At 36.9% G+C, this 24,491-nt stretch overlaps 1 protein-coding gene across 13 annotated transcripts in view; it reads right to left on the minus strand.

Annotated features, from left to right (window-relative positions):
• The window catches only part of RPRD2 (regulation of nuclear pre-mRNA domain containing 2), a 92,281-nt gene that overhangs the window by 48,105 nt on the left and 19,685 nt on the right, over positions 1-24,491 (minus strand). For all 13 annotated transcript variants that reach the window (XM_082474026.1, XM_082474031.1, XM_082474027.1 and 10 more), the window contains one exon: positions 4,721-4,850. In XM_082474026.1, coding sequence (XP_082330152.1) covers positions 4,721-4,850 — 130 coding nt within the window. The remainder of the gene's footprint in view (positions 1-4,720; positions 4,851-24,491) is intronic.

Consider the following 24,491-nt stretch of genomic DNA (forward strand, 5'->3'; position numbering starts at 1 on the left):
CAGTACTGATTCTTCTTTTGGTGTTCTATTTTCAAGTGGATCAGCTTAGAGGCATCCTGGGTGCGTTCTACCATAGCTTTTGTAGTTCAGTGGTGAGTGCTCTCCAGCCTGTTTCTTAACCACTAGTGACAGGCAGCATGTTCTTACAGCAATCCACTCTTTCCTCAGGTCTGAATCTTAGCTTGGGGTGGGGTGGGGTGAGTCCTTATTTACTTTTCCCTCAGGTTCAGAGGTAGTAGCTGCTTTCAGCAGATACTATTCCATAACACCTTAGAGTCAGTTTATTCTTTCTAGTAGTTAGCTACCTTTTACCTACGTAACGATTCTTCATATTAAATTTTCCCTGTTTAAATTACTGATATGTGATTTATCTCTCCTGATTGAGACTTAACTTATATGATATGTAATGATATATCTCAGCAGTTCTAGGGCTATATGACATGATATCAGAACAGACTGAATGCAAAAAGCAGGTAAGAAAATATAGCTGTCTGATATTAAGCCACACATTAAAGAGATCTGGCAAGAATGCAAAACACCACCACTCTTCTCACTAAAATTTTAAGTGTTGGTTATTAACGTTTATTGTTTTAAAAATTATTGATAAATATTTAAATAATTTCTGGTTTGATTTCTAATATAAGTGCCAGGTAAAACTAAAATCTTCAAATTTTTTGTCTTTCTCTTATTATTTTGTAATTCTTTATATATTCTGGATATGATCCTTTTGTTGACTGCATAAAAATATTTTCTCCCACTTCGTGGCTTGTCTTTTCACTCTTTTTTTAATTTATTTTTGGCTGCATTGGGTCTTCGTTGCTGCATGCAGGCTTTCTCTAGTTGTGGCGAGTGGGGGCTACTCTTCATTGCAGTGCGTGGGCTTCTCATTGCAGTGGCTTCTCTTGTTGCGGAGCATGGGCTCTAGGTGCCCGGGCTTCAGTAGTTGTGTCACATTGGCTTAACTGCTCCACGGCACATGGGATCTTCCCAGACCAGGGCTTGAACCTGTGTCCCCTGCATTGGCAGGCGGATTCTTAACCACTGCGTCACCAAGGAAGCCCCTTGTCTTTTCACTCTTTATAGTGTTTTTCAATTAAATGGAAGGGTCTTCATTTTAATGTAGCTGTATTTATTAATCTTATGAGGTAAGGTCATGAAAAATTCTCCTACACTGTCTTCAAAAGATTTGTAGTTCTTTCATGTTTAAGTATTTAATATGCAATTGATTTTTGTGTATGATGTGAGTGGGATCTAATTTTTTCTATATAGCCAATTTGTCCCAGCAATATTTATGAAAAAGTTCTTCCTTTTCTACTACCTAATAGTTTCATACAGAGACCAAGTATATACACTGGTCTGTTTCTAGACTTTGTATTATGTTCTACCGGTTTCTTTGGCTATCTCTGGGCAAATATCACACTGCTTTATTTATCATAGCTTTATAATCAGTCTTGAAATCTGGTAGAGCCAGTCTTCCCACCTTGTTGCTCTTCAAGAGTTTCTAGGCTTTCCCTTTGTGGGGGAAGGGGAGGAGGGAGCTCTCTGCACTTCCATACAAAATTCAAAATCAATTAATAAAATAGGGGGGAAAAACACTACTGAGATCCTAATTAAGACTGCTTTGGATTTATAAATCAATTTGCGAAGAAATGACAGTACACATTGAGTCTTCCCTATCCACAAATTATTTCTTTAGGTTTTCTATACTGTTTCTCAATTATGTTTTATAATTTTTTCAATAGAGATCTTATACATCTTTTGTTAAGATTTATTTCTAGATACAGTTGATTCTCATTAATTGCATATTCTGTATTTGAAAATTCACCCACTTGCTAAAATTTATTTGTAACTCCAAAATTTAGTCATCAGATGTGTTTTGTTTGGCTAGCAATAATTTTTTTAGAATGTGATTTAGCTTCACACATTTAAAAACTGGGAGGCTTCATATAAGAATCTAGATTTTGACCTAGCTTAAAAAATGAGAAAGTCTTTGGAAGGTCTGACAGCATAGGTCAACAGTTTTCTTTATGGCCATAGGCTAGGGCTGAGTAGTTGTTGCCCCTTTTAGATGGGTTTTTCCTTATAGTCCACCCACTTCACTCACCTGGGTTAACTGTCTAGAACTTCTAAACATTTGCCCCTCAATTAAAGGGATTTAAATGATAGCCTTAAATTAAGAGAAATGAATTCACAAAAGGGTAGGGTAGAAATGAGTCTAAAGTATAACCGTGAACAGAAATTTAAAAGGGGGATGGGATGGGGTTGTTTATGGAATACTAAAGCTCATATCCTAATATCCTCTCATTTATCATATACTTTATAATTAATTTCTTTATAAGTGAGAATATATTCTGTTTCACTGATATAATCTTCTACTCCTGATTCTATTATTGTTTTAAAATATATACAGATAATTGACAGGGGAACTCTGACTTTGATGTTCTTATAAACAATTATCTTGGATATATATCCTTCCACATCAAACCATACTGAGATTCTGACTGGGATTACACAATGAATTTATAGATTACATATTGGGAGAGAATCATATTTTTAGCAATACCAAATCTTTCCCTTCAAAAGTATGTATCTATCTCTTCATTTATCCAGGTCTTCTTATAAAATTTTCTCTATAAAAGCCTTACATACTTCTTCTTATATTTCTCTTTGGGTGGGGTTTCCTTTATTTGGGGGGGAAGGCAGTACTTTTTGTTACAAAAGGAATCTTTTTTTTCCTAATTACATTTTTAATAGGTTACTGCTAGCATATATAGGAAATCTACTGCCTTTCTATGTTGAACTTGAATCTGGCTATTTAACTGAACTCTCTTATTAGTTGATTCTATGTAGGCCAGGGGTCAGCAAACTACAAACCTCAGGCCAAATCTGGCCAGCTGCCTGTTTTGTAAATAAAGTTTTAGGAACACAGCCACACCCATTTGCTTATGGCTGCTTTTACGCTAGAATGGCAGAGTTGAGTACTGGCAACAGAGATTCTATGGCCTGCAAAGCCTAAAATACTATCTGGTCTTTTATAGAAAGAAAGACATAAAGATACAGAAATCTATATCTATAGATATAGATTCTATCTCTTCTAAATGCCTTCTTCTTCTTATTTATTTATTTATTTAGAAATGAATGGAATCTCAACATAATGGTGAATAGTAATGATGATAGAGGGCATTGCTGTCCTGAAATGCTTTTATTGTTTTACCATTAAGTCTGATTTTATCATAGGTTTCTCAAGATATCCTTCATTGAGTTAAAAACATTTTCGGAGTTTAAAATTTTAAAGGACTGTACTTTATTCTGAGATTATGCCATTCCTACGTTTTTCTGTGAAATAGTAATACAAAGTAGTTGTTTTTAAAAATATCTTTACATAGTAAAATAAAAGGTGACAATCCTATATTAATCCATGAACTAGGTCATGAAATCTAAGTCTAGGATACATTAGGTTAAGTTTTTAAGACTATAATGATATTTACAGCAGAAACTCTAAGTAGTGGAGATCATGTAGCACACTGCTTTTCTTACTCAAAATTATACTGGATTTATATATGTAAAGAAACAGCACAGACTAGTGGTCAGGTGGCAAAGAACATAAGCTTTGGGGTCTAGACAGGCTTGGGTAGGAATTCTGCCAAATGCCAGCCCCCCCCCCCGCCCCAAACCCGGTAGCTGTGAGAGCTTAGGCAAGTTACTTAATGTCTCTAAGCCAGTTTCCTCCTCCTTAAAATGGGGGTAATAGTAGTAGCCACTTTAAATGTTGTTCTCAGGTTTAAACAACCTGAAGTACACAAAGCACTTTGTATAATAATAATAATATCTGGTCAATTATGACTGCTCAATAAATGTAGGTGCTATTACTGTTATTATTTTATGTACTTCTGACGTGCATAAATCTTTATTACTTAGTATATAAAAATAAGACCACATTTTAATCTTTTGTAATACCAAAGTAGACATCTTAAATTTACAATCCAAAGGAAGGAACGAGGATCATTCCATTCTAACTGGGTTAATACTAACAAATGGATCAATAATATACGATAGTCAGATATTCAAATATATATTATGCTAATAAGTACATAATTTGCGGAAATATTTAGCTATTTTGATTTTTCCATATAATTGTTTATCCTCCAATTGTGTGTAGATGTGCGTGTTTCTCACACCAAGCAAACAGCTTACAAATATGGATGAAACACAAGGAAAACACTACTAATACAGGGCAAAAATAAGAACAAATATAAGTGTTCCAGCACTTTGGGAAATGCTGGATACAACTTTGCAAATGGAGTAAATCAATATGGAATTAAGAATAAATATTTTCATTTCTCCCTAATTACACAGATTTCATGAAGGGGGCAAGATTTCAGAAAGACTCTGAAAGAAAAATGGAAATGTGTAAAAAACACAAAAACAGAAAAAGCAGTTAGAAAGAAGTACAGCCAGAGAGTATGACCAGGAGATACACTCTCCTGGTCAAGTTAGGAGAAAAGAGGCGGAGCATAAATAACAGACAAGTTTTCAAAAAGGGAGGAAAGAGTCTTTAAAAGAAAAGTGTATTACCAGGAAAGTTACAATGAACAATTTGGACAAAATATCCTTGGATCTTCAAGCATGTGCAACTAACTATTACAGTTCTTACTAACGGGAAACTAAAATTCTAAATTTTCTAAGCTTAGATCCCAAAGAGGAGTAAGAATTTACTTACTTCACTAGAGCAGCTGCTTCAGGAAGTACATCAGCAAACGATTCACGGAATATGATTGCGTTTTTCCTTTTACAGTTCTGTATGACATCATTGGCAAGGTAAAAGAGATTCAAACGGTGGGGATAGGCAGCTGGAGATGACAAAAGACAATAAATAAGACCAAATGAGTCAATTTATACTTAGTGCAACTTATTCCAAATACAGTGTTCTCAAACTGTATAACTGCTACTACAAGGATGGATGATGAATAAACAGACAAATGAGCTAATGGATCAAGTTACTGAACCTAATGCCTAAAAACCTTGACTGCTTCAGGTTAAGTTTCTGTTCAAGGTATTGCTTTAGTAAATTTCTACTTCACTTTGTATGTATTTGGCACTAAAAAATCCATTAACTCTGGAGAAGCTCAAATAAAACAAAACTGTTCTCCCAAACATTTGGGAAGATAAAAAATTGAGTTGAAGTAGTTCAATTTGTTGCAAAAACACCAGGGTTAGTGGAAGGAGAATGGGTTTTAGAATCCAATCAGAATGTGACCTTAGGCAAGCAAATTGCTTAACCTCCTCTACATTATTATTGCAGACAGACTCTTTTCATCAACCAGTCCAGATACACCTAAGTCCTCCCATCTACTGGAAGAGAGGCTCTGCTGCCACTTTCATCACTAGGTGAATGTCCTGGGAAATAAGTAATTTGAGCCCATAAACCCACCCACGTCAACCTTTTTTAAGGTCCAGGACAGGGCCCAATCAATTTACTATCTGGAACCTTGAGCAAAGCCACCCTAAGTTTTATTATTATCCTGAAAATTTTTACTGTCCATACGGATGATTCATCATGTTTTCTAGTCTCGACCTCAAATGCAGCGACCTCCAAGAACCACTTCTTTCTACATTTTAAAATCACCCTTTCTGACCACAACCGCCCACTCCATTATATTTGTCCTTCAATTTCATCAAGATTTCAGTTCTTTATTTTCTCTAACTCATATACAGTCTCTTCCAGTACTCAATTCTTTCTCTACCAATTCCAGAGTCTTTCTGATCCATTATCGAAACCACTCATATCAAAACCTTGCTTTGCTTTTCATCCTCCCTACAATTTAGGCTTTCTATCACATGTATTCAACAAAATCCTAAATCTGGATCAATCTAACTGAATGCCTTTACTGCACCTTTATTTCTGCCTCTGGGTTCTGCTGAAGAAAAATCATACCACCAGAAGTACTGAAACAATGTAAATTCAGTCCCTTCCTTCAGTGGGCCCTCCTCCCACATGTCTTTAATCAGCATCCTCTCTCATTTGCTGTAAGAGCTATTTCAAACTTTTACCACTCTTGTCAAGCGCCCTCTCTTACCACATTCTTTCTCACTCTCAGGAGATAAGCTTAATATGCTATTTCACAGAGAAGCAGAAATCATTAGATGGGAATTATGTTCTCTCAAAAAATGTACCCAGGGACTTCCCTGGTGGTGCAGTGGTTAAGAATCCGCCTGCCAATGCAGGGGACATGGGCTCGATCCCTGGTCCAGGAAGATCCCACATGCTGCGGAGCAACTAAGCCTGTGTGCCACAACTACTGAGCCCGCGTGTCGCAACTACTGAAGCCTGCGTGCCTAGAGCCCATGCTCCGCAATGAGAAGCCACCGCAATGAGAGACCTGCGCACCGCAACGAAGAGTAGCCCCCACTCGCCGCAACTAGAGAAAGCCTGCGCACAGCAACGAAGACCCAAAGCAGCCAAAATTAAATAAATAAATAAATTTATTTTTTTTTAAAATGTACCCATATGTAAGTAAACCCATCCAGATCAATTTACCTGAGTCAGTTAAGATCTTTCAGATTAGGGATCTGAAAGAGTGTTATTATACGCACTGTCTCTAATTTCTAGTAACTCCATAATTATAGGAGCTACCTTTTTTCTGTACTTAAAAAATATGCAATCTACTATGTGAGGAGTCTTATATAAATTATGCTATCTCATTTATGTTGCCATCACTTCACTCAAACAGCAATTACCAATATTACCAATAACCTCCAATTTACTAAACCCAAAGGAGATTTTTCTTTAATATATTTATTTTATTTATTTATTTTTGGCTGTGTTGGGTCTTCGTTGCTGTGTACGGGCTTTCTCCAGTTGCGGCGAGCGGGGGCTTCTCTTTGTTGCGGTGCGCAGGCTTCTCATTGCAGTGGCTTCTCTTGTTGGGAAGCACGGGCTCTAGGAGCGTGGGCTCAGTAGTTGTGGCCTGCGGGCTCTAGAGCACAGGCTCAGTAGTTAGTGGCACACAGGCTTAGTTGCTCCGTGGCACCTTCCCGGACCAGGGCTCGAACCTGTGTCCCCTACATTGGCAGGCGGATTCTTAACCACTGCACCACTAGGGAAGCCCCAAAAGGAGATTTTTCTAAATGCTATTTCTACAAAGAACTATCATTTCCACCAGGCTTTGGCACACAGAATAATGTGCTATAGTAATCCCTTTTTGTTTCTGTTATAATCATTCTCTTAGTTCTCCTCTGACATCTCTAGCTCTTCCTCCATATATATACACAGGTGGACATGATAGGTAGGCAGCTCTGCCTGTGATCATCCTCCTTTATTTATTTCTTTTTTAAAAATATTTATTTATTTATTTATTTATTTGCAGGTCGCAGGCTCCTTAGTTGCGGCATGCAGGTTTCTTAGTTGCGGCACACGGGCTTAGTTGTGGCATGCTAACTCTCAGTTGCAGCATGCGTGTGGGATCTAGTTCCCTGACCAGGGATCAAACCCAGGCCCCCTGCACTGGGAGTGTGGAGTCTTATCCACCGCGCCACCAGTGAAGTCCCCATCCTCCTTTAAATGTTGATGCTCCCCAGGGTTCTCCCCTGAGCACTCTTCTCGATTCACCCGTAGCATAGAGTTGTAAGATTTCAGGTTCAAAATCAGATAGTCTGTTCTATTCCTTGCTTTGTCACTTATTAGCTTTAGGGTCTTATACATTACCTAACTTCTATATATTACTTTTTTTTCCTTTGCAAAATGACAAACTCATGGGTTGTTATAAGAATTAAATAAAACAATGTATGCAAAGCATTTAGGACTGTGCTTAGCCAACAGAAAATGGAATGCTATCAGCATAATTATCCACATTTAACTACTACCACCTAAGTACCAATGACTCCCATATCCATAGATTTCATGCTTGGATTTCCCTTTACCAGTCAATGCACACATCTACTTCAAAGTCTCAGAGATACCTTGAACTTGACTTTTCAATATTTTATTAATAATCTTCCTCCTCTTCCATCTGTTACTGCTCTTATATTTAGCTAGAATTTCAGCAGTCTTTTTTGGCTCTTCTTCCTCCCTACCTGACCCTCAACCCCCTTTTGATAAACCTCCAAGTCCAGCCAATTTTGTCTCCAATAATATTTTTCAAATTTATCCCCTCTTCTCCTTCTCTTCCTACCATTGCCCTTTGTTGGGTCATCACTTTTGACCCGGACTACTACTGAAATAGCCTCCTAACTGGTTATCCTGCCTTGGACTTGGTCTTCTCAAATTTATTCTCTACATTGTTGCTGAATTCATCTTCTAATATGTAAACAGTATCCAACTATTTCTCAGATCAAATCTGTCAATGATTTCCAACTGCTTACTAGAAAATACCCAAACACCTTTGTCTTCATTTACATTCTGGATCTTACCTTCTCTTCCAGTCTCATCTCTTCCCCCTTCAAATTCAAAATTCCACCTTTAATGAATTACTCAGTTCCCAGAAACACACCTCTCTCTCTCCCTCTCTCTCTCTCACAGAACTTCCCTTTTCTACGATAACCCATCCTAAATAATCTTCAGTGTTTTCTACTCACCCATGGGAAAAAGTCAAAAATTTTAAATTTAATTCATGTCAGATTCTGACCCCTCTCTACCTCAACCTCCCAAAACAAATTACCCCAAACTTTTTTTTTTTTGGCCGTGCCATGTGGCTTGCAGGCTCTTAGTTCCCCCACCAGGGACTGAACCCAGGCCCTTGGCAGTGAAAGCTTGGAGTCCTAACCAGGAAATTCCCGCCCTACACTATTACTGGAGAGATTAAGAGACTCAAGGTACAGAGCAATCTGATGTAACTAATTTGTGTTTCTGAAATGGATATAGGTTTGGACTAGCCAGCTGTAAATGACATTTCTGGATCAAATGAAGAAATGTGAATATGGTCTGGGATCAGATAAAATGAAAATTTACGGAAATGGAAATAAATCATCAACTGGGTGGAAAAAACAGTAATTATAAAATGATCTCATGTTAGAAAAAAAATCTGTGAAAGACATCAGAAAGAATCAGGAATTAAGTTTTAACAGTATTGATCTCTATTTTTTTCACTTTTGTTTGCCTGTATTATAATTTTCTGTAATACATATTTGCTGCTTCCATTATTGATTAAGGAAATATAATCGTTTTTGTCCAAAAAGTTTAACTGATTGTCTTAAACGAATTTGTATTTCAGCCTGGACCTGTTCTTTGAACTGCAGACTCAAATATCCAACTTCCTACCCAACATCTCTCTTGGATGTTTAATACACAGCTCAGACTCAACATATGATATTCTGATCTCTTCCTCTTAATCCTCTCCTCCTATAGTCTTCTCCATCCCAGTAAATGGCATTTCTTCTGTGGTGGCTTTTTTCAGCCAAAAATCGGGTCATCCTTGACTCCCCTCTTTCACACTCCATATCCAAACTCACAATGCAGATCTCAGTAATGCTACCTTTGAAATATATACAGATTTAGGAAGTTACAAATGCGGAAAGAAGGAGGTTAGAATAAACCCCGTGGTGCTGGACTGTAATTGGAAGTCTTGGTATGAATTCACAGTTATATATAGAAAACATATACTTATTCAAGTGATAAAAGTTAATGTCACTATTAATGGGGCAGACTGACATTATGTTCCTCCAAATACATATAATGCTTTAAGAACACAGCACCACTTCTGTGGTATTCCTGCCCAAAACTGCATAACCTGAATCTAAAAAAAAAAAAACAAAAACAAAAAAACAGACAAACACAAATTTATGGATTATTTTACAAATTACTGGTCTATAGTCTTCAAAAATTTCAGGGTCATGAAAGATAAGGAAAGACTAAAGAACTGTTTCAGACTGAAGAAAACTAAAGAGATATGACAATTAACTCTAACAAATGACCCTGGACTTTTAAAGACTATTGGGATAACTGGCAAAATTCAATTAAGGTCTATGGATTCGATGGTAGTACTGTATCAGTTTTCATTTCCTGATTTTGGTGGTTGCACAGATGTTACATAACAACTGTTGCAATGTACTGAACTGTGTCTCCCCAAAATCCATATGTTGAAGTCCTAACCCCCGATGTTACTGTATGTGGAGATAAGGTCTATAAGGAGGTAATTAAGGTTACATGAGGACATAATGGTGGGGCCTTGGTAAGACGACACGAGTGTCCTTATAAGAGACATCAGAGGAACTCTCCCTCCCTCCAAACCCTCCTCCACCACGTGAGGACACAGTAAGAAGGTGGCCATCTACAAGCCAGGAAGAGAACTTTCACCAGAAACTGAACCCTGTCAGACCTTGATGTTAGCCTTTCCACCCTCTAGAACTGTAAGAAAGTAAATTTCTGCTGTTTAAGCCACACAGTTTGTGGTATTTTGTTATGGCAGCCCAAGCTTATTAATACAACTATATAAGGAAATTAACTGTTTTTAAGGACACTGAAGTATTAAACAGGGCATCATGTCTGCAACATACTCTCAAATAGCTCTGAAGAAAAGTGTGTGTGTGTGTGTGTGTGTGTGTGTGTGTGTGTGTGTGTATGTGTATATGAAGAGAGCAATAAGAGATTAAAGTAAATATGGTAAAACGTTAATTACTGGGGAATCTGGTGAAAGGCACACAGAGGTATTTGTAATATACTGCAGCTTTAAATTTGAAATTATTTTAAAATAACAAATTTTTAAAAATACATAGACTCCAACTACTACTTACCATTGCCTCCTGGTTTAAGTCATATCATCTTTTGCTTGAATTATTGAATTAGCCTCTTAAGTGGTCTCCCTGCTTCTACCTTTGCCCCACTTCAGTCTAGATCCTTTCAAAATATAAATCTGATCATATTATTTTGTTGCTTTAAATCCCTCCAATAATGGCTCTCGTCCTTACTCAGAGTAAAGATCAAAGTCCTTACTATGGCCTGTAAGTCCTAAACAATTTGACTTTGCATTATCTCTCTGATCCCCAGTCCTGGTAACCATTCATTCCATTCCAGCCACTCTGGCCACCTTGCGACTGCAAGACCTACAACACACCTGGCATACTCTTGCTTCAGGGTCTTTTGAGCTCCCTGCTCCCTCTGCTTGGAACATTCTTTTCCCATATAATCTCATGGTTTACTCTCTCACTGCCTTTAAATCTTTGCCCAAATGTCATTTTCTCAGTGACTTTCTGTATTTCCCTGACCAGGAAAACTGCAACATCAAACCACCAACACTCCTATCACCCCTTGTTTTTTTCCCCCAATATACTATAATTTACTTACTTTATCTTTTGCCTGTCTCCCCCGCTGAGGACAAGGATTTTTGTCAGTTTTGTTTAGTGTTGAATTCTCAGCACCTAGGACCATGCCTAACACATAGTAGGCTTTCAGTAATTATTTCTTGAATAAATAAATTAGAAAAAAAGAGAAGGAAAATACAAAGAAAAGAAAAAGTACTCATGAAAATGAGTACTATAGTCTTCTATTCAGTTTGGTTAATAATCCCATAAGGTAGCTGGCTTCTGAGTACCTATACAGAGTAGATAGGGACTAGATTTCATCTAAGATACCGTTAGGTACTGTAATTAGTGCACGATTTTAAGAATTAATCTTTTGTCTTAGGTACTGATTTTAGAACCCGAGTCCCGAGTAAATGACTTCAATGTACACTGAAAGAGCCACATCTAAGCTAAAAAATTCAAAATGGTCTCTCAACATTTGTAAAGTATCAACTCAGAAGTTCTTTGGCTAATTTGCCACTAGGAACATCTGTTAAATATCGTTATATATAATTATCTAGAAATCTACTAAATCCAAACATTCCCTAACTCTAAACAGAAAACTACTCAGTGTTATCAATGATCTGTAAAGAGCCAAAAGAAAATCAGAATCTAAATATCCACCAGTAGTCGAGTTGACAATCATTAATCAAATATGAAGACCATACAGAAAATAGAAAAATGGTTTACATATTGAAAGTGAAGAAAACAAAAAATATGTCAACCTTGCCTCTTGCTTCCCCTTACTTTCTACATTTAAGTCCTGTTAATCCTACCATCTTATTACTGCGTATTTCTGAATTTAAGATAAGATTGTTGGGCTTCCCTGGTGGCGCAGTGGTTAAGAACCTGTTTGCCAATGCAGGGCTCACGGGTTCGAGCCCTGATCCGGGAAAATCCCACATGCCATGGAGCAACTAAGCCCGTGCGCCTCAAGTACTGAGCCTGCACTCTAGAGCCTGCAAGCCACAACTACTGAGCCCACGTGCTGCCACTACTGAAGCCCGCACGGCCTAGAGCCCGTGCTCCGCAACAAGAGAAGTCACCGCAATGAGAAGCCTGTGCACCGCAACGAAGAGTAGCCCCCGCTCACCACAACTAGAGAAAGCCCGCACGCAGCAACGAAGACCCAATGCAACCAAATATAACTAATTAATTAATTAAAAAAGTAAAAATAAAAATCTTTACTTTAAAAAAAAATGATAAGATTGTTTATAACATGCACATTTTATATACCACCAAGAAATTTTAAAAGTACTTCCAATTAGCTGAATGAAACCATCAACTGTAAAATATATACTGATTTCAAACATGTTAAAATGTGAAAAGACGATGTACATCCTAGAATTGATGAAGTACATTAATTTCTAGTTCATTTTTTCCCTCCCCATTTCTTTTGCCACTACCCTACTTTAGTTTCTCATCATTACTACAACAAACTTCTTAATAACTGATCTCTGTCTGTAGTTTCAATGCATTCTCCAGACTGCTGGGAATTAATCCCACCAGTATGCTTGTCCCTGTGTACAAAGATATTCTTGCAGCACTATTTCCAACAAAAGTCTGGAAAAATCCTAAAAGTTCTTAATAGGGGCTTTGCTAAATAAATTGTTACCTCTATCTAGCTGAAAAGTACGTAACTATTAAAAAACTTGTGTTTTTAATAGTTCATTTTATAGTTTATTTAGAACTAACTCCAAGATATAAAGCAAAAACAAGATATAGTGAGTCTACTTTGCTAGTATATGTGTACAGAAAGTACAAACAAGCATATACTTCATATTTATAGAGCACACCTCTGGGAAGATATATAAGAAACTGCTAACAGTGATGCCTCTACAGAAGGAAACCAAGGGATCAAGAGAGACAGAGACAGTCATGACAGAGTAATTCATTTTCCAATGTACACTTTTTGGAATTTGACTTGGGCATGTATTTACTTATCCAAAATAATACATTAAAAATTAAAAAGAAAACACCCCTATGCCACTACATTTTATGTCCTTCCTCAATACTGCTAAAGCACCTTGTATATAGATACTGTACTTTTTCACTTGGAATTTAAAACATCCATTTATAAATGTTTCCTCATCAGACCATGAGTTCTTTCAGCACACTGGCTTGGTACCTCAATGCCAATCAACTATTTATCAGGTATACGATTACTATCTTCTATTGAATAAATGAATACTAACCAAAGCCTCCCTTCTAAAATCATCCCCATCCAGGCCTCATCTTCCCCCATGCTCCAAATTATCTGTTTCTCTCTCTTATCAATTATCCCCAAATGTTTTGGGGTCTCCTAGATAACACCAAGCAATAATCTAGGATGTGAAGGAGACTGAACCTTTTACCCCTGTCCCTTGTTAACCAAATCCATCTTCTGTTAAGTCTATATTACAGAATCTTAAACAACAACCCCCCACCATTGCTCTTTCATAACATTTACTCTTTCAAGCTTACCCTAATCTCACTAATATGAAAATGCTGGTGAAAAGAGAAATACCAAATAAATAATATAATCTGCCCCACCTTAGTGCTAAGGAGAGTCTTGTCTCAAATACATATAGCAGAATTCTCATTCCTTTCAGAGGATGGTATAGCAGAAAGAAAACAGAAATTGGACTCAGACATACATCAATTCAAATTTTACCTCAATAACTGAGTCATGACCTTGACTAAAATTATATGTCTCTGAGCCTTAATTTCCATACCTTAAAATTAATATAATAGCTTGAAAGACTTTGGAAGGAATAAATAATATATGTTAAATGTCTGTTTATAGTACCTACTAGAGAACAAGTCAAATACTTCACTAACAGCAGTTGTTTTCTCCCAGTTTTCCTTCCCTGTAAGCTAGTATATATCAGGTGAGTATGAGGGGAAAATGCCATTTGATTAAACTAATCTAAATTAAGATATGTATGACAATAGTTTCTTTCTCTTTAACCCTGGCCTCCGAAAATGGGGAGAGAAAAGGCTATTTTATTCTTAGCTCCTCCAGTTCCAGGACTCCCTTGCTCTATTCTGGCTCCTGATATCTAGGAGGCTTGTGAAACATCTAGGTTGCAAAAAAATCAGAAGCGGAATCACTTGGGAACCCTAGTCTTCAGAGAAGTCCGAGGGCTTCAACTCAACGTTTTCTTCTCAGCTGACCTCAGAATGCTTGGTCTGTCTATAGTAATACTAAATATAGAGATTTATATGAGTTGTTTAATTGCTTACACCTAATAACTATGCAGAGTAACTATGTACATATCATTTAATAAGCGAAATGTTTTAAAAAGTTGATTATAACCAAAACTCTGTTCAGGAACGATTCAAATGTTGGTTAATTACATAGCCAAGCTGTCCATTCATGGATTAAAAAAATGTTCACACTACTTCTTCCATCCAAAATGACATTACTCTTCTCCTTTTATTATCTGAATTCTCATCTCAAAACCCAAGTCAAAACCCTGGTCCTCAAAGACAGCTCTTGAAACCACTTCCATCTTTCTTAACTCTGAACTTACACTGCTCTTATATTTAACATCATGTACTGCTTCACACATTAGCTTTCCCTTGGCTTGATTGTAAATTCTTTGAAACAGAATTATATCATTTACTTCTTTTCCATCTTTCATAGTGCTGAATACAAACTAGCCTTTTATTATGTTTTTATTGACCGACTGCCTACTTCCATAGTCTAACTTGAGGTCAAAAAAAGCAGATTATTCCTTTTCATCTTCAATGAGTATTAGCACAACTATTTATTATTTACATTAATGAAGGGAAATACTAGTGTGGCTAATCCCAACAAATTAATTCCCAAAACATTTCCACTGTACATTTAGAATATATCATATCAATTCTTTTAACAAATTTATCTTGGTGATTATGTACTTAAGTTTATATCACAATAATCTACCTTACTCTCCACACCTTATACTTCTCTAACAGAGAAGGAAGAAAGATGCCACAAAGATTAAGAAAGAGTAACTTGTGAGAAAACAATCAACTTTTTATAACCAGGGTGTCATATATTTCAACATCAATGTCGCCACCACCACCAAGAAAATATATGTGAAACCAAGAGTTATAAACTTATACATTTACCAAAAACTTAGAGGAATTACTTTCCATAACACTTTCATAATATAATGTCTGCCAATCAGCTGTCAGAGTCAGGTACTGTGCCCTTTTTTCTCCATCTATCTAATAAGTATAGAAAAATTTCCAAGAAGCAGTATAATATGGCCTGGTGCAGCGGTTCCCAAATTCTGGCCATAGCCTGTGATGAAATTTCCATTGGTTTGCAGAGAAATGAGAAAAATAAGGACATAGCAGCTTATTTTTCCTAAAGCAAAATGTAACCAAGTTAAAGAATGGTTCTCTATTATCTTCTTCCTATTTTTCTGGTAATTAAAATATCTTTATGAAATGATGGTAATGATTTTAATGTCAACTGGAAACATGAACAATCCTATTTCAGCACCTTTAGTTTTTTTATTTTCTTAAATTGATTGGCCCATGTCTAGAAGCTACTAGTCCAATAGATCTTCTCTGATCCTGACTCATTGTGAGCTACCAAAATAAATGAATGCTTAAACACTTCATTGCTTAGTTTGCTTTTTACTATCAATAATTAGACTTGTGTGTTAACTGTGCTGGGAAAATTTCTTTCTTGAGATTACATGGACCCATGATCTGTGGATCACAAAAATGCCAGAAGCAGCATTAGTGTATGAAGATGGTCTTTTATTTATCCCAAGAACTCAAGGATGGCTTTATCTTAGAAAATCTGTAAATATCATTCACTATATTTACAGAAAAATTCTTGATAAAATTCTGTGTCTGCTGAAGTAGATACTGTTAGCAAATAACAATTTCCGTTAGAAATAAAAAGGAACCACATAACGTGATAATGAAGTCTTAAATACAAAGAGTGAAGTACCATAGGGGTAAGACTATCATATATATCAGATCAGTTCTTCCACATTGATCAACATATTCAATAGAATTCCAGTCAAAATCCTAATAAAATACATTAAGGAATTTGACAAGCTGATTCTCCATTTTATATGTTAAGTGCAAAGGCCTAAGAATAAAAAGACACAAGGTAGAAGAATGTGACCTCCCAGATACCATGACGTCATATAACAGGCTATGGAATTTGCGTAGGTATGGCCAAATTGACCATTAGAACCAAATGGAGAGCCCATAAACAGATCTGTGTTAACTGACATTTATGACAAGGGTAGCACTGTAGATCACTGGGAAAAAGGAGAATGCTATTCATTAAAGTAGATAGGACAATGGTGTTTCTACATAGAAAAAAATGAAAATGAACTCTATCATGTCATATACAAAAATCAGTTCTGAATGGAATAAGGACAAATACAATAGGCTAACCAAAGGCTTCATCAGAAAACACAGGAGAACATCTCTATGACCATAAGATAGGGAAAGAGTTCTTAAACCAAACACAGTGTGCCAACCATAATAAAAAGTGGGTTAACCACAATACATATATAAATCTAATATTATTAAAATTAAGAACCTCTCTTCATCAAAAAGACATCATAAAGAGAGTACAAAGACATACCTCTAACTGGGAGAAACTCCTTGTAACTTCTTATGTGGACAAAAGAAACAAATGGGCATTTCACAGAATAGGAATCTTGAATAGCCAATCAAAAAAGAACTTCAGGGCTTCCCTGGTGGCGCAGTGGTTGAGAGTCTGCCTGCCAATGCAGGGGACACGGGTTCAAGCCCTGGTCTGGGAAGATCCCACATGCCGCGGAGCAACTGGGCCCGTGAGCCACAATTGCTGAGCCTGTGCGTCTGGAGCCTGTGTTCCGCAACAAGAGAGACCGTGATAGTGAGAGGCCCACGCACCGCGATGAAGAGTGGCCCCCGCTTGCCGCAACTAGAGAAAGCCCTCGCACAGAAACGAAGACCCAACACAGCCATAAATAAAAAGCCCTCGCACAGAAACGAAGACCCAACACAGCCATAAATAAATAAATAAAATAAAAAAAAAAAAAAAGAACTTCATTAATAATCAGAAAATCCAAATTAAGATCAGGAGACAGCATTTACCCGCCCCACAAACCTGGCAAAAAATTAAAGAGAGCTGACAGTACCAAGATTTGGCAAAGATGTGGAGAAAGAGAAAGTCATTTTATTTATTGTGTTGGTGTTTTGCTTTTTAAAAAAAAAAAATCAGGTTTATTATTGAGGTTTGATTTACATACACCAAAATTCACCCTTTTTAATGTACAGGTATATAAATTAGGACAAATTTTGCAGTGTAACCCCCACAGTTCTATTACCTCCCAAATCCTTCCTGCCCATTTTTAGTGAACCCCTCTCCCTACCCCCACTCTCTAACCATATAGTTTTGTCCTTTCCAGAGAGTTATATAAATGAAATTATATAATACATAACCTTTGAGTCACTTGGCATAATACATTTGACATGTATCTATGTGTGTGTAGTAGTACTTCATTTCTTTTTTTAAGTCTTTTTTTTTTTTTTTGGGCCATGCTGTGCAGCATTCAGGATCTTAGTTCCCAGACCAGGGATCGAACCCGTGCCCCCTGCAGTGGAAGCGCAGAGTCCTAACTACTGGACTGCCAGGGAATTCCCTTAAGTCATTTTTTTTAAAATTGTGGTAAAATATACAAAACATAACATTTCATTTCTTTTTATTGTAAGATAATATTCCATTTCAAGGATGTCCTAAAGTTTGTTTGTATCACAGTTTGTTTGTTGAAGGGTATTTGGGTTTTTTTGGTTTTGGTAATTATGAATAAAACCACTATAAACATCTCTTAATAGCATCTTTAAAACAGCAAAATTTCATAATTTTGATGAAGTCCAACTTATAAAAAAAATTTTTTTAATGGATTGTGTTGTTGGTGTCCTAAGAAATCTTTGCCTATCCCAAGATCACAGACTTTCTCATACATAAAGGTGAAATACTGAAAGCTGCAGGATGTTCACTTTCACCCTTTCTCTACAACTAGAGGTTCTAGCCAGTGCAGTAAGACAAGGGAAAGGAATAAAGGCATATAAATTGGAAAGGAAGAAATTACAACTGTCTTTTGTTGCAGACATGATTTGTCTACATAGAAAAACCACAAAGAATCTACAAAATAGGTACAAGAACTAGTGAGTGAGTTTAGTAGAGTTGCAGAATACATGACAGATAGAAAAAAATTTTTTTTTACGTAGAACCATTTATAACAGCAAGAAAGACTTAGGTAGAATCTAGCAAAATAAGATATGCACGCAGAGAAAAAACACTGATGAAAGAAATCAAAGAAGACCTAAATAAGTGGAGAGGTATACCATATTTATGGGTTGGAAGACTCAATATTGTTAGGATATCAATTCTCTCCCAAATTAATGTATAGATTCAATATAATCCTAATCAAAATCCCAGCATGATTTTTGGAAAAAACAAACTAATTCTAAAATTTAAATGGGGGAATTACCTGGTGGCGCAATGGTTATGGTTAAGAATCCGCCTGCCAAAAAAAAAAGAATCCACTTGCCAATGCAGGGGACACGGGTTCAAGCCCTGGTCTGGGAAGATTCCACATGCCATGGATCAACTAAGCCTGTGTGCCACAACTACTGAACCTGTGCTCTAGAACCCGCGAGTCACAACTACTGAGCCTGCGTGCCACAACTACTGAAGCCCATGGGCCTAGAGCCCATGCTCCGCAACAAGAGAAGCCCCTGCTTGCTGCAACTAGAGATAGCCTGCACGCAGCAACGAAGACCCAACAGGGCCAAAAATAAATTAATTAATTAATTTTAAAAATAAATAAAATTTAAATGGAAAGACAACAGACTTAAAATAGCTAAAATAATTTTGAAAATCTTGTTGGAGGATTCACATTACCTGATTTCAAAACGAGATATAGTAATCAAGGCAGCGAGGCATTAGCAAAAGGACAGACACAGATCAATGGGACAAAACAGAGTTCAGAAATAGACTCATATGGTTAACTGATTTTTGACAAAGGTGCATAGGCAATTTAATGAAGAAATAAAGAAAGGACAGTCTTTTCAACAAATGGCACTGGAACAGTTGGACATCCATTTAAAAAAAACAAAGAACAACCTTGACCCACACTTTGTACCATTTGCAAAAATTAACTCGAAATGCATTATAGACCTAACTGTAAAATCTAACTACAAAATTTCTGGAAGTTCAATGTCTGCAGGATCTGTACTGTTGTTCCTTTTTCATTCCTGCTATTAGTAATTAGCATCTTCTTTTTTTTGCCTTTGTCTGGCTAAAGATTTGTCAGTTTTATTGATCATTTTAAAGTACTTTTAATGGGATTTTAAATGAGAAACAAATTGACAACACACACTTGTAAAGTCAAACAGTGGCATCCCTTCAATCTGGCGATTCCTCTCTTGCACATGTGCCCAAAAGTATCCATAGCAGCATTATTCATCACAGACAAATAACTATAATACAGACTGAATTCTGAATAGTTACAACCTTGAATGTAAGTCATAGAGATTATTTTTTAATTTGATGAGATCTGATGCAGCCTGGCAAAGACATCCACTTGGATACGAAAAACAGCCTTGTTTAAAATTTTGAAGACAAAAAATTATTTCAAACTAATACTCAGCCACAGAACATGTTAATAAAAGCAAACACACTTACATGATCATACAATGTATGGCTGCTAAACCAGCTGGGTTCTAGGCCTTTCTCAGGTTTTCTATTTCTTAAGCCAATAAGGGTTCTATATATTAAGAACATAGGGACTTCCCTAGTGGCTCAGTGGTTAGGAGTCCGCCTGCCAACGCAGGGGACGCCGGTTCGAGCCCTGGTCCGGGAAGATCCCACATGCTGCGGAGCAACTGGGCCCGAGCACCATAACTAGGGAGCCTGTGCTCTAGAGCCCGCGTGCCACAACTACGGAAGCCCACGCGCCTAGAGCCCGAGCTCCGCAACAAGAGAAGCCACCGCGATGAGAAGCCTGCGCACAGCAACGAAGAGTAGCCCCCTGCTCTCCGCAATTAGAGAAAGCCCGCGTGCAGCAATGAAGAACCAACACAGCCATAAATAAATTAAAAAAAAAAAAAAGAATATATATATTCTATATATTAAGCCAATATTTTTATGGACATTTTCTCCATTTCCTTTAGGCTTTAAAAATTATTAATGTAAAGCTGAAGATGTATTTGTTTGTAATTTAAAAAAATCTATGTCTATAGTCAGTTCTCTTTTAAGAACACACTGGGTAAACAAAATGTGATATACATATATATAAATCTCACACACATAATGGAATATTATTCAGCCTTAAAAAGGACAGAAACTCTGACACATGCCATAATATGGATGAATCTTAAAGAGACATTATGCTAAGTAAAATAAGCCAGTCACAAAAAGACAAATACTATATGATTCCACTTATATGAGGTACCTAGAGTAGTCAAAGTCATAGAAAGAGGAAGTAGAATGGTGGTTGCTAGGGGCTATGGGATGGGAGGAATGGGTAGTTACTGTTTAATGAGTACAGAGTTTCAGTTTGGGAAGATGAAAAAAAGTTCTGGAGATGATGTTGGTGATGGTTGCACAACAATGTTAACGTATATAAGAAAAAAATAAGAAACTGTTAATAATGGAACTTGGCATATAGAGGAAGGTGATGGGTAACTTACTTTTCATTTTGTAACACATGTATAGTTTGAATTTTACAATGTACTTTTATAATCATAAAAAGTTTGTTAAAAAACAAACTAGTTAATGGCTCCCTAATTCTGTATACTGAAGTGACTTTCATTTGAAAATAACCCTCCCTTAATTACATAATCCATCATAGCTACCTTCTCACTTCTTACCTTCCCTCCTCCTTCAAATATTTGGAACACTGTCTACTACAATGGCCAGATGTCTCTCCATGTCCTTACCTAGGACAAGCTATTTATTATTAAAAAAAAAAGTATACATATATATTAGACATTTAACATTAAACATACAAAAAGTATGCAATTTATTAGATGACATTCTTCTATAAAGAGTTTTTCTTTCTTGCCCCTCCCTTGTTCTCTTTCTCTTTTCTTTTAATGAATATAACTATAGACACAGGGATTTTTTTCCTCATTCATTACTGTCATTCTTTTTGATGTACAAACTGTCCCACAGTTAGCCAGTAAAATCCCTTTCAAGCCAGCTCTTACATCCTTTTGATATGATCTCATTCATCTTTGAGCTCTTCTGAGGCCTTCTTGCCCTCCTGCCAAAGACGTTCATTCCATGAGCCTGATGTTTTCTTCATAGGAAGATTTTACAAACTACTAACTCAGTCTGGTTAATACTTACAGAGCTATTCAAATTTTCTAATTCTTCTTGGATTATTAATTTTTAAAGGAATTTGTCCATTTCATCTGAGTGTTCAAATTTATTGGCATAAAGTTGTTCGTATGATTTTTAAATTTCTACTTTATCTGTAGTCATGCCCCCCTCCATTCCTAATATTGTTTATTTATGCTTCCTCTTTTTTTCTTCCTTGATCAATCCTGACAAAGGTTTATCTTTTACTTTTTTTTTTTAGTATTATTTTTAAATTTTATTTATTTTATTTTTGGCTGCATTGGGTCTTTGTTGCGGTGCGTGGGCTTCTCACTGCAGTGGCTTCTCTTGTTGCGGAGCACAGGCTCTAGGTGCACGGGCTCAGTAGTTGTGACCTGCGGGCCCTAGAGCGCCGGCTCATTCGCTGTGGCACATGGACTTAGTTGCTCCGCAGCATGTGGGATCTTCCTGGACCAGGGGTCGAACCCATGTCCCCTGCATTGGCAGACGGATTCTTAACCACTGTGCCACCAGGGAAGCCCCTACTGGGCTTTTTGAAGAAGCAAGTTTTGTCTTTGCTGACCTTCTCTATTTTATCTTTCTTTTGTACTTATTCTTTGTTCTTATTTTTAATCTCCTTCCTTCTACTCTCCTTGGCTGGACCTATTCTGTTGTTCTTTGCCTGTTTTTTTTTTTTTTTAAAACAAAAGATGCTTAGCTTATTAAGTTTCAGCCTCTTGCATTTAAGTTTACAAATTTCCCTTAGGTACAGCTTTACTGCATCCCAGCCCAGACTTAACTCAAGACCCATATACCTACTTGTGTAACATGACATCTCCACCAAAGTATCTAGAAGATATCTCAAACTCAACATGTTAAAAACTAAACTCTTGGGGCTTCCCTGGTGGCGCAGTGGTTGAGAATCTGCCTGCCAATGCAGGGGACACGGGTTCGAGCCCTGTTCTGGGAAGATCCCACATGGCACGGAGCAACTAGGCCCGTGAGCCACAATTACTGAGCCTGCGCGTCTGGAGCCTGTGCTCCGCAACAAGAGAGGCCGCGATAGTGAGAGGCCCGCGCACCGTGATGAAGAGTGGCCCCTGCTTGCCGCAACTGGAGAAAGCCCTCGCACAGAAACGAAGACCCAACACAGCCATAAATAAATAAACAAAATAAAACAAAAAAAGCCACCTCTCAAAAAAAAGAAAAAAGAAAAAAACAAAAAACAAAAAACTAAACTCTTGATCTCTCCCAAATCTTGTCTACTAAAAGCCTTCATCACGTAGTTAATGACAACTCCATCCTTCTATCACTCAGGACACAAACCATGGAATTATCTTTAATTCCTCCTTTTTCTCAAACTGTCAGCAATTTGTTCTGTCTTCAAAACGTATCCAGAAATCATTTACTTCTTATGACCTTTATCCCTGTCACTGCAATCTAAGCCATCATCATCTCTCACCTAGACTATTACATTACTCTTATAATAGGTCTCTCTGCTTCTGTCCATTCCTCCTTATAGTCTATTCTTGCCATGGCAGTGGAGAATTCTTTTAAAAGGTAAGTCAGAGCATGCTCAAAACTCTCTGCTCAAAACTCTCCAATGGTTACTACTTCCACTCTAAGTAAAAGCCAAAGACTTTGCCCTACGTGATCTGCCATCTCCTTTATCTCTTTGACCTCATCTACTTTCACTCCATTCCAGCCATAGTGTTTTGGAACACTATTCTTTGAACATACCAGATATACTCATAATTTAGCGTCTTAATTCTAACTGTTCCCTTTACCTAGAATCCTCTTCCTCCAGATGTGTATCCGGTAACTCAGTGTCTTCAGGTCTTTACTCAATTCTCACTCTCTCAATGAAGCCTATTTTAAGTGCTTCCTTTAATACTGCAACCAGTCCCCCAATCTCCACCGTTAATTCCAATGCCCTTTACCCTGCTCTTTTTACTTTTTTCCCATACGATTTTTTCATTTTCTACCATAATAGGTAATTTACTTTTTCATTATATTTATTGATCCACAAGGTCAGAAATCTTGATGTATTCACTGATGGATCCCAAATAAACAAATGGTAAGCACTCAATAAAATGAGTTATTAGTTTCGATGTAGTGTTCTTATTACTATTCAGTGCTATGTATTTTTAAATTTCCACTATGATTTATTCTCTGATCCATGAGTTATCTGGAAATGCACATTTTAATTTCCAAGCAAAGGGGAAATTTTTGTTTTGGCTATTAAATTCTAAGTTAAAAGTACTATATGGCTAAAGAACATGAATCTGCATGATACAAAGGATCTAAAATTATACTAATCTTGCATTAGGGGCCAGTACACATCACTAATTGGTTTAAATATTCCTTGTTTGTTCAAAAAAGAATGCACATTTTCTAATTTTGGAGCACAGGGTTCTCTATATGTGAGTCAATTAAATCAGATATGGTAGTATAGTATAAATTCTCTATATTTTTACATATTTTGTATCTGCTTAAACTACCAATAATTAACAGCTACATTTTAACTCTCTCACTAGGATAACAAAGCTGGTAAATTCTCCTTTCAGTTCAGGCATACTTCTGAGATATCGTGGGTTCGGTTCCAGACCACCACAATAAAGTTCCAAATATAGAAATAAAGTGAGTCACATGAATTTTCAGGTTTCCCAGTGCATATAAAAGTTATGTTTACACTACATTGTAGTCTATTAAGTGTGCAATAGCATTATGTCTTAAAAAAAAACAATGTACACACCTTAATTTTAAAATGCTGTTGGGGGACTTCCCTGGTGGTCCAGTGGTTAAGAATCCGCCTTCCAGGACTTCACTGGTGGTGCGGTGGTTAAGAATCCGCCTGCCAATGCAGGGGACACGGGTTCGATCCCCAGTCCGGGAAGAT

Source organism: Balaenoptera physalus (assembly GCF_965194825.1).
Source record: "Balaenoptera physalus genome assembly, chromosome: 1".
Taxonomy (NCBI): domain Eukaryota; kingdom Metazoa; phylum Chordata; class Mammalia; order Artiodactyla; family Balaenopteridae; genus Balaenoptera; species Balaenoptera physalus.